The sequence below is a fragment of the Podarcis raffonei genome, chromosome 3 (assembly GCF_027172205.1).
Source record: "Podarcis raffonei isolate rPodRaf1 chromosome 3, rPodRaf1.pri, whole genome shotgun sequence".
Lineage (NCBI taxonomy): Eukaryota > Metazoa > Chordata > Lepidosauria > Squamata > Lacertidae > Podarcis > Podarcis raffonei.
In genome coordinates, this window is record NC_070604.1 from 61,139,210 (window position 1) to 61,157,846 (window position 18,637).

General features: G+C 42.0%; 1 protein-coding gene across 1 annotated transcript in view; it reads left to right on the forward strand.

Annotated features, from left to right (window-relative positions):
• The first annotated feature begins 417 nt into the window (after positions 1 to 417).
• Positions 418 to 18,637, forward strand: part of ENPP1 (ectonucleotide pyrophosphatase/phosphodiesterase 1) — a 45,895-nt gene continuing 27,675 nt past the window's right edge. Inside the window, exons 1-5 of the mRNA XM_053381929.1 lie at positions 418 to 1,017; positions 12,865 to 12,937; positions 14,127 to 14,243; positions 16,470 to 16,595; positions 18,318 to 18,378. Coding sequence (XP_053237904.1) covers positions 814 to 1,017; positions 12,865 to 12,937; positions 14,127 to 14,243; positions 16,470 to 16,595; positions 18,318 to 18,378 — 581 coding nt within the window. The 5' untranslated portion in view covers positions 418 to 813. The remainder of the gene's footprint in view (positions 1,018 to 12,864; positions 12,938 to 14,126; positions 14,244 to 16,469; positions 16,596 to 18,317; positions 18,379 to 18,637) is intronic.

Genomic DNA, 18,637 nt, shown 5'->3' on the forward strand with positions numbered 1-18,637 from the left:
ATTATTTATTGTATTGAATGTTATTGAACTACCATTTGAATTATGTGAAATGCAAACTGTAATACAATAACATAAGACAGTGGGGAGAAAAATAATAATCATATAACACCTAGCACAGCACATGGCACTTGCTACAACAGGCAGAAAAACCATTAAATGTTCACCAGCCAATTCCCAAGTGGTCCACGAGGGACAAAAAAGTCAGTTCCATCTTTGGATGATGTCTTTCCATCTTTTATCCGTTTTCTGTTCCATTTTCGCCTGGAGAGGTGAGTGTGATTTCTGGAAGAACCTGTGCAAATAGGAAGGCTGGAAGTCTTCCCTTCGCCCAGCCACCCACTTTCCCTTCCTCTCCGCAGAGGAAAACGCTGCCCCTTCACACTCTCCCGTGTAAACAACCCCGGTCACCTTCCTGCGCCGCCTGCTTCTGGAGCCACACATTGCCATCTTCTCAGCTTCCTGACAGATATATAATAAAGCCTTTGTGGTGATGGTGATGCCCATCCTCTAGAAAGCTCCTTCAGGGGGACCAGCAGCACAGGCTCCTCTTCATCTCCCGGGAAGGGTGCGCGTCAGAGGAAGGTTCCTGCGAACACGAATGGGGGAAGAAGAAAAAGCCACCGGGCTCCCCAGAGAGCGCGCGCGGCCAGAGGGTGGGGGCGGGGGGAGGCGAGGCAGGAACCCGAGGAACCCGGAGCGCCGAGTTCTTCCCTCGCCCACCTCGCGGCCTGAGGGAAGCCCGCCAAAGCCAGGCAGGGGGCGGAGCCACGGCCCTTTTATTAGCCGAGGGCGCAGGAGGCGCCGGGCGAGAGAATGGAGAACGCCGGCCTGAGGAACAGCCAAGCCAAGGTGGCTCCTCCGCCGCTGGAGAAGGGCTTCGGCAGCGACGGGCCCGAAAAGAAGAACTCCGCCGCGGTGCCCATGCTGGCGGCTATGGAGGTGGCGGACGAGCCGGAGAAAGCGGCGGCGCTCAGGACGAAAGTCAAGGAGCCCAACCCCTACAAAGTCCTCTCCCTGGTAAGGAGACTCGCCGCCCCTCTCCCCGCTCCGGAGCCAGGCGCCTCGAGAGACCCCGGGACGGAGCGGGCGCAAAACCCGACCCCCGGCCGGCAAAGTACCCTACCTCGCAGGGCTGTCGTGAGGCTCCAAGGGGACGCTTCTCTTCCACGCAGTCACGAGCTCGCTGGGCGAAGGCAAGCTTTCCAAAGTGATGGTTGGTGACCTTCGCCTTTTTGCAGAGGGAGAAGCAAATATTTGCTTGGGCCACTCTGTGAATCTGGCTAAGGGACCCAAACGATGTGGCTGGCATCCTAAAGTGACGCAGGCTTTGCTAAAGCACCTAGGCAGCAGCACAGCTTCACCGAGTGGGATGCCTTTAATTTAGGAGGAACAGCAAACATGCTGCCTGACCTTTATGGCAAGCCATCTCCTCCCAATACAGGGGAAAATACTACCGTATGTGTGTGTGAGAGAGAAGGTTTGAAATTGGCCACCTACAATTTTCACTGCAATGATTCAGTGCCGTAACATGTGAAACGACAAGTGAATAAGAACCAAGTGCCCCTGAGCATGTGCAGAATTAAATTTCCTCGACATTGGTTACTCACATTCCACACCTGCATGTGTTGTATCAGACAGTAGAGATGTTAGGAGCATGTCAGATATGCTTTAACCACAGCATCTTCCTTTTTGAAAGTATTCACTAATAGGGAGCCAGCTGATTTAAACACACTCCTATTAGGGCATTGAAAAACTTTGGTGTGTGGTGAAATGGTGGTTCGCCATACACTGGACTTAATAGCTGACATTGCCAACGATTCGTGTCTGTGAATTAATATTCAAGAGTCTAGTATGGTATTTGCACTCTTTAAACTTTCCTTGGCACTTGACTTTAGAGTAGTAGTTGCAAGTTGGATTGCCCCACCTTTCTAATGCAAGCTCATCTGGGATAATGAGGATGGCAATCTGCATTACTGACTATCACAGTGAAGTAGTGAGAGTTATTCCAGATTAATTACTGCACATTACACAGGAGTGGCCTTCTGCATGTGTAAACTGCAGCATAATTTATTTCAAAGGAATGGTTTGAAGAGGAACTGAGTTAAGAGTATATTATAACCTGTTCTTGGGATGAAGTGGGAAAATAATATAAACAAGCAAACAAAGACAGTGAGTGTCATATTAAGATGCAGTTGTGCTGCTACCCTGCATGATTATGCCTTATGTCCACTCCCATTGCTGACCCATCTTTCTTAATCTGTCAATTACATAGTGTGATGCCGGTGGTGAACTGAGCATTTTTCTTCATCATATTTTGATGGAAAAATTGATAAAACAGAATCGCCTTTTGAGAACTTCGCTTTACATCGAATTCTGGAGGAAAGTGTGCTAATATATCCCTCTACACATTTACTCCTTTTCTGAGATACTTAGCTGGGGTCAGGGCTGTCCCAGAGGAGAACATCTGATGCAGCAGTGTTCTGCTCTTAAGAGTGAGTCACACTTCTGGACCCAGCTCAGTGGGTAGTAGTTAAAGCCTGGAGATACCATAGCCTTCACCATCTCAGGATTTGAGTGTGGAATCTTAAATCTCTTTAGTGGATCACAGTCCCTTTGACTTGTAACAGAGATATCTTTGATGTTTGTTTGAAAAGTCCTAGCCCTGGTTTTGTCTCATTGTTTAGTAAGCTTAAGTGATGGAGTGCAGGCAGAACTGCATGGGTTTGTGTGTGTGCTGTGCGTGTGATTAGATATGTCTAATCTTTTGGAATTTATCTATCTGGCTCTTAAGAAGGTTGTTTGGAATGGAATCCTGCTAGGTATCTAGCTGAGAATTGGCTGAAGAAATGTTTGTTGCAACTCAAATAGCTTGCATAGGGGCTTTTTCTCAGCTGGAACTCACCAGAACTCAGTTCTGACACTTCTCAGTTGGGCGGTTTTGCCATTGGGAGAAGCAAAGTTACAGGGAACCAGGCAGAGGGCCTTCTTGGTAGAGGCGTCCTCCCTGGGGAACACCCTCTCTCAGATGTCAAGGAAATAAACAACTATCTGACTTTTAGAAGACACCTGAAGGCAGCCCCGTTTAGGGAAGTTTTTAATTTTTGATATTTTATTGTGTTTTTACTAATCTGCTGGGAGCCACCCAGAGTGACTGAGGAAACCCAGCCAGATGGGCGGGGTATAAATAATAAAGTAGTAGTAGTAGGTATTAGTATAAGTATAAGAGAACAAGGGAGAAGTTCATGGTGAGTTCCGGCACCCCAGTTTCTAGAAAAATAGCAGTGGCTTGCATCATGTTTCAATAAAACTGGTGCCTACAGTATTTTGAAACACCCATAGTTACCCACAAGGGCCAATATAATTGCTGAACCAGGCAAATAAACTTTTAGAATTGGTTTACTCTCCACTTGTTTCATTGTATCATGTGTACAGCAGGTGTGAGGAGAATTGTTCCTCAAGCCTTTAAAATTTTTTTTAAATAGAAGTACATATCAATTTAAAAAGGATTGCCTTTTCCTCTCTAGGTCAAACGTTCCCAATCTGTTCTGTAACATAATGAGCAATTAAGATGCTTGGCTATATGACTAAAATATGAAGGATCACCTGCTGTCAGGTTCTAAACCGATTAATTGGGTTGTGCACAGTAGGCCATAAAACCTTTGAGGTATGGACTATGACCTTTGTAAAGTTAGTCATATAGTATCTTGAATATGTTGCTGTTCTACAGAATAGTAGAGAAGAAAGAATGATAGGAATGGATAACATGAAAAAAAATAGATCTGAGTAATGACTAGATTTTATATTTTCAATGTAATGGAAGATCTGCCATGACTGGTTTTTCTATCTCATAAAGTCCACAATATTACTCTTATTCTTATTTTATCAGTTCCTTTTCTCCAAAGTATTAAACTCAAAGCAACTTACTGTATAGTCTGCTCCAGTTTACTCTCCATTCAGTCTCCTCTATCTTTTAGACTATTAAAACTACAAACTTTTTTGTTTTAACATCATGCCATTTTTCTCTTTCTCTCCAACGTTTTGTTTAATGTCCAGCCTGGTGAAGAGTTCTGAAGAAGTGAAAAGCTTCCTTACTATTTTGTGACATTTGGTTGGTCCTAAGAAATGTATTGCTCTACTCTGGATTTTTCTATGAACCAACATGACTATATGTGCCTTTTCTAGGAGGAGAATGCATGGAGCAACGTTGTATCTTTGAAGCAATAACAGTGTGTTCCTAAGCATGTCTACTCAGAAGCAAGTCCTATTGAATTCAGCAGGGCTTACTCCAGGGCAGTGGGGGTTAAGATTGCATTTTAAATAATCTTGTTAAAAATATCAAGTTGTTAAGCACTGTTGCATAATGGCTTTTCCAACAAGAATACAGTATGGCGAGAATACACAATGTAGACGGGAAGCTGAGGAGCAGAGAGAGAGAGAGAATGGAGTATGATGAATGTGTCTGTAGGACAGTGGAATGTAGTGTGTTTGGTGCATTGATATGAAATGTTCTTTGTTTTGGAAGCTACTCCTGGGTATTTGGGATACCAAAGGTTGTTTCAGGACTGCTTCTGATATAACATTTCATGCTTAAAAGTAGATGTCTTGAACCGTTGAAGATTTGAATATTCCCACATGGAGACATTGCATAGTGATTAGTCATCAATGAACTGCATCTGTGAACAGAGTATGACTAGAATGGAGGATTAGGAGCCATTATATTTTGAATATTTATTTAATTATACATTATTTGATTGACTTGTTTCATTAATTTCACTGCTTATAATTTTTCAATATTAAGTGGTATATAAATACCTGAAACAACAACAACAACAACAACAACAACAACTTATTTCATCAGTTTCTAAGCCACTCTTAATTATGATCCCAGAGTGGTTTGCAGTAATTTAAATGTTAATTATAAAATACAATATCACAGAACTAATTAAAATATCAAACAACAATAAATAACAGCAGACAGCAGATGACATCAGTTGTAGCTGACATTGTTACATCAAGTTCCCCCAAAGGACTGGGCAAAGAAGTGTGTTACTAAAAGCCAGGGTGCTTCCAGACTTGTTGTTTTTGGATGGGATTCCATCACATACTAACAAACTCAGTTTGCACAATTACAGTTGATTTGGAGGTCTTGTGCAAGAAACCAGCTTCCTCAAAAGGTCGTACTTTTTGTGATAAGCAAAGTGATGAGAAAATACACTTGCTATGATGCTATGCCGTCTAATCTTGCAACAACAGACACGAATGCTTAGTAAACATTCTCTAATCTCCCTGCAAACATATCAGGGCAAGTGCTCAAAAGCAAATAATCTGGTAGCGCCTCCAAACTGTAGCAGTGCCACATGCATGTCCAATGAGAGGGAATTCCACAAATGAGGGAAAGGCCCTATTTTGTTTTAGTGCACAGCAGGCTACAACCTATGGTGGAACAATGAGAAGAAACAAGCTCTCAGGCCCAAGGCAGGCTGATATACAATATTTCAACATATGATGCTCATGGGAGCATAGAACATTGGGCTGGAAGAAGCCCAAAGCATTCTCTGATTTCTTCCCCCCACTTTTATTATTTTCTTTAAACAACCAATGTTACCACACAAAGTTGTTCCAGTTACAAGCTTTTACAAGGCAGAGTGTAGTATGGAAGGAAAGAAAGTATGCACCAGGGTATTAATGAACACTGTTTGTTCTTGTGCTTGTAAAGAGTCACCTTGTCAAAGGGACCTTGTGCCTTGTGCTTTACTCCACATCCAGTATGGGCCCCCACATGACCTCTCCACATAGAAGATTAAGAGTCTGGGGGATACACAGAGCACTGACGCTTATTTCTGCAGAAGAGGTGCAGATACCAAACCTATCCCATTTTTGGCATGCCCCTTATAACCCTCCTGCAAGGGAGTCCTGATGTTATTTATCCAGGTTTCCATTAGCGGCTCCTAAGCCTTGAGAAGGCCATCAGAGTTTTCTATAGATATATCAATGTGCTGTAAAGCATTGAGGCCAATCGTCTATCTTTCAGGTTTGATCTGGTGCACAGGGATTCAAAAAGTGTAAGGGAGTGTGTGAACTCCCTTATCTCCTTTACAAGCCAGGAAAGTCACGAATAAGCATGCCTGAATCAGCAGAAACCATGTAATTGGTATCTCCTCCAGCCTCCTTCCTGATGGTTTGACGCCTGCCTATCAAGTCTCAAATTCTATAGATTCTCCCAGGACTCCCAGGACTGGAATTGCTGATACTTATCCAAGTTTGCTGATTTTTGTATTAATAACTCTTTCCCCCTCCAAATTGACCCCTGTCTGGTTGTGTGCTTTGAACTTTTGATGGCAATCACTTCTACCCAAATGAAGGAATGGTGCTGTTTGCATCTATACAAGTATGTGAGCCAGGATTAAAATCATTTTGCTGTACTAATTTCATACCAAAGTTAGTCTAACACAAAAAGGGCAGGATAGCTAAGAGCTAACAGATCTAGTTCAGTGGGGGCGGGGGGCAGGGAGAGCACTGTCTGTCTGTGTTTTCGAAATAAAACTTCTAAGTGAATGCTGTTTGATATGAACATGAGCAATTAATCACAATTTACAAGTCCAGTATTATATAGCATGGGCCATTTAGTAGTGTGATTCCTTGGAAAACTACACCATTCCTGGCAGAATGCATAATCGTCGTCTTTTTAACAGAAAGAGGCAACCCTGAGTCATATGCCCTTAAATCATATGTGCTTTGGCATACACATCAAAGAGCAGGTGGTTCTTTGCCAGTGAATAAATATGTACAGTTTTTGGCAATGTACAGCTGTAACTTTATACCTCAACTTCCTAATGAACTTGTTGGCTCTTCTGGACCGTGCACCTACATTTGCAGGCTTTTGTCCCTGCTTGCCTGTATCTCCATGGCTGCAGTGCTATTCACATTTACTTAGGAATAAGCCTCACCGAACATGGTGGGACTTACTTTTGAGTGAGCATGCAGAGTATTGCCCTGTTGCCATGAGAGAAGAAGCCCATGAGGAACCCCACTTAACCATTCCAACAGCTTGGTCCTCTGTTTCTTGATTTCAACTCACTAATAATCTGATAAGCCTCCTGAACAGAGATGGGGAACTTGTGGTCCTCTAGCTTTTGCTGGACTTGACATTGGCTTTGCATGTAGAAGAGGTCCTAGGTTCCATCACTGGTATCTCCAGGCAGGATTAGCAGAGATGCCTGCCTGAAATCCTGAACAGCTGCTCCCAGCCAGTGTAGATAATACTAAGCAAGATGGACCAATGGCCTGATTTGCTATAAGGCATCTTCCGTATTGTGTATTTCTATTTTAGAATTTGACAGCAAAACAACAACTCACGAGTTTTGTATGTAAGAAGTGCTGCCTGTCATATTGTTTTGTTGTAAATTCAGAGTGGTGAAAGGGGAAGCACTGAAGCAGTAGGAACAACAACCTAACCATGTTTGCTTTTATTTAGTCAGGTACACTAATCTTTTTCAGAGGAAAGTTATGATAGATTCAATATTGTGCTAGAACAATTCAAGGAAAATAATCTAGACGAGTTATCTTAAATAAGAGTGAATTTGTCTTACCTTTCGTGTTTCTCTCCTGTTGAACTTGGCCATATAAACAATCCCTTTGCACTTTCTGTACTTAGATATGTCAGCTATTAGTTAAGTGCCTGCTCCTGCATGAAAATGAGCCATAATTTCCTAATATACACTTGAATGCTTATTCACAATGACTGGCAATGATTCATTCAAAATTATCTTGTTCTTTTCAGTAGAAATCACACCGCACATACCAATAGTTTTGGAGAACATCCACTTTATCTGCTAATAAGGCTAGCCCTTCGGCATATTGCTTTGTGAAGTTTAGGAATAATAATAAATTTACCTCTGTTAAAAGTAAACCCTGAGCTGCTAAAGGTCAAAGCAAGCTGAAAGGCATTTGCAAACACAATGGTTTCATATAGGAGAAACTGACTAAGCACTGCCACTGGCTGACTTCAAGCAATGTATGTTCTGCAACCACACAATAAATAAACAGGCAACCAGAAGGATAGGTGTGGTGGTGGGATGACTGTTTCCAAGTTCTGAGGGGTGATTGACCATGACATCCATATGTGGCTGCCAAATAAGTACATCATGATTCAAAGCATGGCAAGACTAGCCCTTTGGAAAATCCAAGCTAATCTGGGTTTGGTCTCAGCCATGCGAAGTGTTCTTTATCATGCAGTTACTACCACTGAATCCTATGTATATATATAACACATGCATTCCACATGCCACGCTTCTGCAGTCATATGTTTGTCTTGGGGCAGGACAGGGCCAGCTCTGGTTTAGTATATAAGATCCCTATAACTTACATTGCACTTTTGCACACTGATTTGCTGGCAATTGGCATGGCTGACCGGTGGCAAAGTATAAGGCTGTGCTCTTGGATAGTTCACTCCACACAGGAAGGAAACACACAAGGTAGAGGGCACCTCCTGCATATGTGTCTAAGGAAGTGTTGGTTATTCCTGCATTTTCAATTTACCCTAACACAGCACACCATGCAAGTACCAAAGGCTTAAGTTATTCAATACACTCCATGCACTCCGGAGCATTTGATTAACAAAATCATTATTTCTGGATCTTTGCAAAGTATACAGACCTTCTTTTGTAACTATGCATTTCTCCAAGGTGAAAGATTACATGAAACAATGTTAGTGTTATGGTGATAATGGCTGCTTTGCATGAAATATCCTGAAGGGTTGCATAATTTGTGTGAAATTGTCAACAATTTCAGAGGTACTAAACAAAATATGTTTAAGAAATAATGATATTCAACTGGGTTGGCTTCTTTTAAATCTTGTTGTTTAGTCGTTTAATCGTGTCTGACTCTTTGTGACCCCATGCACCAGAGCACGCCAGGCACTCCTGTCTTCCACTGCCTCCCGCAGTTTGGTCAAACTCATGTTGGTAGCTTCAAGAACACTGTCGAACCTTCTCGTCCTCTGTCGCCCTCAATCTTTCCCAGCATCAGGGTCTTTTCCAGGGAGTCTTCTCTTCTCATGATGTGGCCAAAGTATTGGAGCCTCAGCTTCAGGATCTGTCCTTCCAGTGAGCACTCAGAGCTGATTTCCTTAAGAATGGATAGGTTTTATCTTCATGCAGTCCATGGGACCCTCAAGAATCTCCTCCAGCACCATAATTCAAAAGCATCAGTTCTTCGGCGATCAGCCTTCTTTATGGTCCAGCTCTCACTTCCATACATCACTACTGGGAATTCAAGTAAGAGCTGAACTTGCAGAAAAAACAGGAGCAAAAGTTTGCTGTTTTAAGGCATGAGTAATCTTAATGCAGGTAAAATGGAAGGAAGGTTTAGAATGGTATTGGTCACCCCTTGCTTTTTCCTGTAAGACCAATTGCAGCCGTTAACAGTTGTCAACAGGTTTACCACACCTATCAGCCAATCACCCATTCCCACCACCCTTCTGAGTAATCCCCCTCCCCACCCAAAGTGTGCATGCACACGAAAGCTCATATCAATAACAAACTTAGTTGGTCTCTAAAGTGCTACTGGAAGTGCTACTTTTTTTATTCTGTTCTGAGGTGTGTGTTTTTTAAAGATGTTAGGACCACCTTACTAACATTACAAAAGATGTAATGACTACCACCACAAATGTTTTGCCTCCCTTGACACACACTTGGACCCTCAAACCATTGGGACTGCATAATTTCTTCTAACAATGCTTATTTGCAGAACAGCAAACATGGGCAAATCAGGACCAAAATCATGTTGCTTTCATAGTCTAATTGGTTTTCATCTGGAAGATCTTCCAAACTATTATGCCCTAGTGTTCATTGTCTAGCATGAGAAAATGTTTCCCCACTTATCTGACCACCTGCTGCCATTGCCTATAATGTTTGCAAGGTGATGCTTTCTGTTTTCCTCCCACACAGAGGAAGCAGTAAGGAGACAAAAGCTCATGGCTTGAATACAATTGTTTGTTCCAATATAAACAAGCACAAAAATACCTCTCAGAATAAACCAGAACATTTTCTTCTTTTCTCCGTAACCCCAAAGCCAACTCTAAATTTTTCTTCCAAAGTTCCATATATCATTGTGACTCTCCTGCTCAAGAATGAAATCGGAAGCTGCAATTAATGGAAAGGTCAAATTACACTTTTTGAAAACCAATTAATTGCTCTCCCCCCCAAATCATTGCTTTGCATTTTCCACCAGCTGCAGTCAAACGTTTTTACACATGTTCAAAGTAAGATTTGGTATCTTTCTTCAACTTTTCTTTCTAACTCCAAAGCAATTTGGATTAGTGCATTTGAATGGAGCTCAGCTGTTTGAAGAATAGCTGAGCGAGGCTGCTTAACTTTTTCCCAGGTTTAGAGAGAGGGTAGTAAAACTGTGACAAATGAGGGATAGGATATTTGTTAAATTGGACAAAATATAATTAGAAGGGAAGGAAATTCATCAAAGACTAAGAAGTGTGCATAGTTTGTGGCCATTCCTTCTCTATAGCATCTTCAAGTAGTGTTTGGACTAGGACCATGTTGTTCTTTGCAGATGCATGGAAGCAAAGTGAAACGTGATTGAGCTTCATCTTATTCTTTGAAAGTTGGCATCCACAACCTAATTTTGCTTGTGGTGAGTGCTGGGTCAATGCAAAAGTGCCACCCTACTGAAAGTGGTTGTTGGTATATTGTTATGGGAAACATTATTGATAACTTACAATTGTAACCCCTAATAGGACTACTGTATCACATCAGATACTCATACTGTTTATTTACTAAAAATTAATTGTACTGTGTATCCAATAAAATGAATGGTTATGGATCATTTTCATAAATGTTCATCTTCCAGTTTGATTTGTTCTGTCGAAATCACTGGGATGTTCTTGCTAATCATATGGCTCAACATTTCCAAGTTCTAGGTACTATGCACTTGTTGTAAACACATGAATATTTTTGTAATGTTCTGAGGTTTGTGGTGCTGCGAACTTGCCTGTGTGTGGCTTGCATGAGAACCCAAAATGACATGAATCAGTGCAGCTCAGAAGTAACATTATCATTTCTGTAAGACTTCCTCACCACAGGAAGGGATTCATCCTCTCTCTACCAACCATGATGATATTATGAGGACTACTCATTTAGATGAGTTATATCCACTTGTAATGTGAAACTATTCAGCTGTGGCATTTAGAGAGGTGGCATGGTGGTATTTAGGCATTGTCCGGTTTTTAGTAAACCGTCTGAGGTTTGAGGTTTTTACTCTTGCTACCAGTAGCTGAATTCTAAATGTACCAATTTTGCCTTCTTGTTTTTCAGAAAGACAATCTTAAAACCATTCTATGCTCTTATCCCTTTAGAAAGAAGCCTCTATTTATAATAAAAACAAATACATTATTATTTCTCTTAGAACATTTACCACATTTGGCACCATCCATCAATGTTCTGCTCTTGTGACATTTCCCTGCATTTAAGTGGAACTTTCACTGGAGCAGCTCTGTTGGACCATGCTCAGAAATGTGCAGTTTTCCTATTCTGATGTAATTAGAACTTTTCTATGATGCTGGGAAAACCCCCAAACTGTGACTTAACTTTCATCCTTTGCCTGCACCACAACAGATACCAGATGGCACCCAGGAGAGAAAAAGAGCATAATAACCCTCTTCTATTTGTGTGAAGTGACAACATTAAAACTTCAGCACAGCTGGAGAAGTTGTGTGCATGCAAGCTCCTCTTGGTGTCCACAACCTTAGTGTTTGTGAAGAGAAGGCAGCTGTAATTGTTCTGTGGTTGCTACATTGTGGCTTAGGTATGCCAGATAATTCTGATGAAAACAGAAGCAGAAATTTACATTGTTCACCTATTTTGCCCTATGTCAGGAACAGAAACCAATCCAGCACTGGTCCCCACCCATCACCCCTAGCCTGCAAATGAAACTTAATCGATGACTTTTTCTGCATTTAAACTGCTTTTGCTTTCAAGAAAATGAATGAACAGTGAGATGAATAACAGACTGTTTGGTAGAAATTGAAGTGCAGCAGAACAGAAACAACACTGATTGTGATGAAGACAAGTCAGAATGAGGGTGCATCTGGGTGCACAGCTCAGTGGGCCAGCAGCGTGGCCCCTGCCTGGCCCAGTGCCATGGGCACGGGGGAAAGGATCGAATGGGAATCGCTGTCTTCTTACATCCCTGGGCCTGTGGTACTTACGATTATGGTACCTGCTTTGCTTCCACACCCATTCCCAATTCCAGCCATTTATGCATTAGATGTGGGGAAGAGCATATAACAACATAACTAAGTTGTCCTAGATGCTATGGTGGGACAAATTAAATGCCTGACTGTCATGTTCCATGAGACATGCAACATGCAGTTCTAGCTGAACATATAGAATAGGTTGGTTTCTTGTATCACTGCCCTAATGCTGCTTTAACTTCACAGTGTAGTATAATTTTGGGGGATGTTGACTGATTGATGTTTACCCTCTTGGTTGATTAAGAACTTCCAAAGAACATATTTAATGTGTGCCCTGTGTGTTGTTCTGCATAATGTACAGTAAACATGTGTTGTACACATGATGACAACATGTCAGAGCTGTGATCGCATAGACTGGGCAGAATTGTGCAACTTCTGTCAGCTGCAATTTGAGTTCACTCTGAAAATCTTCATCAATCATTCATTTGTTGTTAATTAAATCAGCTCTTGGAACGATTGTGTTGGAGTCACCAGGGCCAGCTTCATTTCAAGTAAAAGTAATTAAAAGCACTACTTCTGTTTGCATAAGTGAAGATAAGCAATGTGAATTGGTGTAATAAGTATATATATATTGACTGCTATTATCTCTTCTGTTCTAGGTATTATGTGTCATTGTGCTAACAACAATCCTAGGATGTATATTTGGGCTGAAACCTAGCTGTACAAGAGATGGTAAGTAATGAAGAATGCTAATATAAGTAGCTGAGTTTCTTTAGATATAAAAGGTTCACCTTGCATTCATTAGGTACACAGCATCCACTATTGGTTTTGCCCATTTTCCCATTTATGAATCTTTCCATTTGTCATAAAATTTCTGTAACAGTCTTGTCATAATACAAATTATGAATGCAAATGATAAAGTTTTTATTAGGCCTGTCACCCAGTTAAGGAAATCTTAGTTAATTAAATGAGGGATTCAATCAGATAGGTGCACTTGTGGGGATGAGTACAATGAATCCTGCTAGAGCAATGAGGCTTCCCCCCCTTGCTCTGTGCCCCCAAATTGGCTCGGGGGGTTGGAAGAACCCCCAGGACCACACAGAGGTAGAGGAGGAGAGCCTGTTCCATCGGGCAAGCAGAAATGCTTGCATTTATGGAACAATCATAATTGCATGACATTAAATTCCACTCAAAGGCAAGTGAAAGTCAGACTGCCATCCTATAAAGTCCCTTTCCACAAAGCCCATGTACAGTGACTAATCCATTGTGTTTATATCTGTGGCTCTCATGTTGGTTATGTTTCATGCAAAGGCTTCCACATTGTTTTGCCAATGGTACACTTAACGTACTGCAGAAAAGGCAAACATACCAAACTTGTATTGTATGCTAAATGAGCCATTTGAGGAATTGCATGGGTAGAAATATTTATGTATGTCACATGAAGGAGACGTTTTAGTCAGCAGATTTAACAATTTTCCTACTTCTAGGCCAGTGCAGAGCCCAGGGACATCATTTGAGTTCTGCTTTCAGTTGTGGGTAGGGCTGAGGTTAGCATGAAATGGATTACTTTTATCATTATCGCTGGTGGAAATGGCATATTCTGTTGCTTCTGCACAGATCCATTGAGCTAAGTTTTCTGATGAGGAAGAAAAACTAATGGGGCTAATCAAAATAGCAGTATTGCTGCACAATCTCTATTGGTTGCAGTGGAAGCCTGTTGGCTCATGTCTGCCCCTCATATATTTCTTCGCAGAGTGCTCACCATCCATGCACAATTCCCACAGTACTTTTTGTTAGACTAAGAATTAGTGAAGGGGATCTATTTTTTCATGCAAATTTACTCCTGGGCCCATGATGAAATGTTAATTAATGTAGTATCAATGTTCAATTGCTAACATCAAGTAAATATGAAACATTTCAGTCAAAACCTGCAAAGGCCGTTGCTATGAGAGAACATTTGGAAGTTGCCGCTGCGACAAAGAGTGTGTTAAACTTGGAAACTGCTGTTTAGATTTCCAAGAAGCCTGTATAGAACCGGGTAAGCATCACTTTTTTGTATAAAATTTGTTCCTGTTCTTGAAGCAGCTTAGCATGTGGGTGAGCTGAGAGACATGAACCAGCTGCTGTCCTGTTACAGCTGTCCCATTGCCATTTCAAACCACCATAGTCTGATTAAAACACTCTGCATTTTTCCTAAACAAAATGCTGCTTCTAAGACTGCAGCGGTTATTGATGCTGTTCCATGAAAGTGCTTAGACATTTTAGAAAATGACAGAGTCTTCTGCAGGCAAAACAACTCAATTAATGCATACAAGGACTAGGTCAGATGTGCCTGTATTGCGGGTCCCTGCAGAATATCTAAAGATTAGTGGTAGAGGGAATGAACTGGAAGGTAGGAGTGGTAGATGGGGAAGAAAGGTGTGCTGAGTTCTCTCTCCTACCTATTACTTTCCCCCTTAAGTCCTCTCCTCTGAGCTATTTCGCACCACATGTGGTTCCCATATATGTTTTTGAAATGGCTGGGGCATTTTTGAAATGGCTGAACAGGTTTCAGGCAAGCATCTGGCTTCTGCTTTCTCCCTTCAAAACATGCCTCCCCACTGCCAGCTCATCTGATGTTTCCAGAAATTTGCCACTCAATGCCTAGCTCGGCCCTAATACTTGACTCACAGAAAACACTATAGAGTGGTACCTCGGTTTAAGAACAACCCTGTTTAAGAACTATTCAGTTTATGAACTCCGCAAAATCGGAAGTAGTATCCCAGTTTGCAAACTTTACCTCAGTCTAAGAACGGAATGTGAACATGGAAGGGCACCGGCAGCGGGAGGCCTCATTAGGGAAAGTGTGCCTCGGTTTGAGGACGGTTTCAGTTTAAGAACAAACTTCCGGAACAGATTAAGTTTGTAACCGAGGTACTACTGTATCCTATTAATGTCATGCCTTCTTCCCACCATGAAATCCTATGGGTCATGACTACTTTGCTAAGTTTCACCTAGCAGTTCTGTGAAAGTCAGTGGGGATGCATGAAAACTAATACAAATTTAATGTTTTGTTTGTTTGTTTTTTACTGATAATTCAGACTGATGCCAGATCAGCAAGGTGTAGTGGTTTTGTTCTCAGCATGAATAGGAAGTTGTATCCTGACTTGAAAGGGAGCTAAACCATAAAGGCAGTTTAACACTTTTTTTTCTGTCATGTTTCAAGAATTTAGTATTGTATGGATATTAGGCCTGGCATAGGAAACGCCAAAGCCACAATGATTTTCCTGTTTCAGAGCTCCTCTTTATTCGTTTCTTTTTCTTTTGAAGCAGCACTCTGCTAATCCAGGAATTACAGTGATGCAATGTCAGGGGCATTGTGGAGAACTAAAATAGCAGCCCCTGGCACTCCTCTGCAGGAGTCAGCTGCACCATTCTGGGGCTCTTTGTTTTTCTCCTTCTTGGTGCTCCATTGAGTGCTGGGAACAAGTAAAAGAAGTAAGGCTCCGGGGAGCCCAGAGTAGTGCAAAGAGTGGTGCTTTTCTGTTGACTGCTTCCACTGTAGCTGCCTGCCCACTCAGAGTAACATGAGTTGTTATACTGCACGTTGCTTCCTGCTGATAGTTCTGCCATCCCCATCTTCCCCAGAGGAATGCAGGCAGTGGCTCTTCTAAGCTGCAAGGTGGATAGGCAAAGAGGAAGCATCTTCTGGGCAAGGAGTGGAGAAGATGATGAGTGGGGAGGAGCTGCTGCCTGTGCTACTGTGAGCTGCCTGTGCTGGCAATGGAAGAAAAACATGGTTGCCTTGTACTACTCTGGGTTCCTCAGCCGCATATTGTTTTCTATCTTTCCTGATAGTCAGTGGAGGGCTGGAAGTCAAATGAAAACAAATTAAACAGGCTGCAGGAGTCAGAATAGCATAGAAGGTGGCACTCTTCTTTTGGCATTGGTTACCCACCAATGGTAGCCAAGGTGGTGACTTCTACTACTTTTTACCCAGGCCCCCATCTGCTAGTTGAGGCTGCTAGGGATTAGGGGAGGGGGTCATAGACATGGAGGTTTCCATAGGGGGCACCTTGCCAACAACCCCCAAACCTGGAGTTAGACATATGGAGAAGATATTAAAATGACTAGCTTTTATAAAGGCAACATCTACGAAAGTGCCAGCAAAGAAACGACTGCTTCTTTGTTTTGTACCCGTATAATTGCATTCAGATATCCTTCTACACAATACCCAGTTCAGCCATAATTAACTAAAAGTGGGGTGGGTTCCATGCATTTGCAGCTCATATATGGAACTGTACCAAATTTCGGTGTGGGGAGAAGAACCGGCCAGAGTACCTCTGCTCCTGTTCAGAAGACTGTGTGAAAAATAACAACTGCTGTGTCAATTATTACTCAGTGTGTGAAGGTAAAATATTATGTTTCTTTTATCGCTGACTGGTTAAAAGCTGTGAAAGGGAAGTATTGGACTGGGTTATTTGCTCTACTTGGTCAAGGTATTGATAGCTGCTTTGATTTGAAAAATCTAAGGAAACCTATCCTTGGCTGAGATCCAAAGAGCTACTGTTGCCATACTTGCAGTTGTCAAGCACATAGACACTTTATGGGGGAAAACAACAACAACTCATATGTCAGGTAGCCTGTGCTTGAAAAACAATAAGTGTGGCAGATTATGCCCAATATTCAGGAGATTCAGGCAGGCTCCACCTGGAGTCTATTCTGGTTCTTCCTGATCTAGGGCTGCCACAGACTCCACAACAGCATTCTGGCAATCTTAGGAATTGCCCAAAGGATTAGGGCACATTCTGTTGGGTTTGTCTTCTCTCCTTCAAAAATGGGCTTGCTATTTGGGTTTGGAGGTGCTGCTCAAGAATCACAATCCCACCAGTTAAGTGTAGCTGAGGAATCCTTTTAATCTTGACTCCACCCCCTCCCGGACCAGTCTAGATGTAATGGGGCCAACCAAATAATATTATCACTCACAGGTCTCCACCGTTCACATATAGAACAGGGACTTTTGATGAAGCATTTGATTTTCACCTCAAATGGGGAGCATGGGTGGCGGCAGATGAACTTTCCATCATCCCTATCCTTCTGTCATGTGTTTCATTGTTTCAGCCACTTTTCATGGTCTGACTCACCAGCAGTAGCTGCATTGGGCTAAGAGAAAAATAGCTTGAGCAGCAGAGTTTGAAGGTGCAGCATGGGAATGGGCATAAGTCCCAAGACTGCTCCTATAGCTAATAATAATAATAATAATAATAATAATAATAATAATAATAATAAGGGAAGCAGCAGCCATCAGGCCAGCTCTGCTGGAATAAGGACTTTGAAGATTACAGCTTATTTTCTCGGGGGAGGGGGGTTAAAAAGAAATGCTGTCAATATTCAAAATAACATTTTCTTAATTGCTGCTATTATAAGTATTTAGGGTTGAGATACAAGATGTAGTTTAGGTGCACACTCCCACACGATTATTATTTTTGTTTTAAAACTTTTTTTTTTTAAAAAAAGAACTGCGGATCCCATTATATATCTTAAATTGCTTTAAATTCCTTTGGGGGGCACTTTTTATGGTGTATGGGGACAGCTTCAGTAGCAGATGGGACACCACCACTTCTCCTGACCTCCAGTAGAGCACATCTCTGCTCCTTACTAGGAGATAGAGTAGAAGATAGTGGTGAGGTCAGTGCAGTACAAACACACCTGCAGAACCAATCTGACATTCCTGCTGGTTCATTTGTGCCATGCCAAGCTCCCTGTTGCTTGGCCCTTCCTGTCAACCTCCAGATAAGCAGCAGCAATGTGATGGACCAGAGGGTAGGTGAGTGGGGGGAGGGTAACATACCATCTGCAACTGGCAGCTTCTTCAAGAAACAGAAGCCCCAACCCCACACTTCTTTGGCTCCCAACCTATGTCTTAGAATGAGTTCCTAGAAGTTGTACTCCTACTCTTTTTTTAAAGAATGCATTAAATGACCATGTTGATGGGTTTCAATGTCAGGAAATGCATTGCTTTTAACTTCCCATACTTGCATATCAAGTCAGTTTTCCCCTTTCACATAATAGAATGCTACTAGTGCTACTAACAATTGAATAATATACTGATATCCTTCTTTTTGAAAATAAGGAAGGACAAGCTGGCTTGAAGAAAAATGTGAGGACTTAAATGAACCCCAGTGCCCAGAAGGGTAAGAATCTGTATAACTTTTGCATCTTTCTAAAAAAGAGAGGGTGCTGTGGCACTGTAAATCTTTCTGTAGTGGTTGTGCAGCAACGTCTGAAGGTGTCACATTCTCTCATCCCTGCCATCCTTCCTGACATAAGTTTCTCTCTTCATATATATTACCTTTGGCATTGGCTCCTTGCCCATTTCCTGGCCCAGATTCATGTTCACTGAGGCTGTTGAGAGTTGGACATCTGAACAGCCATTAATGAACAGCCACCTAT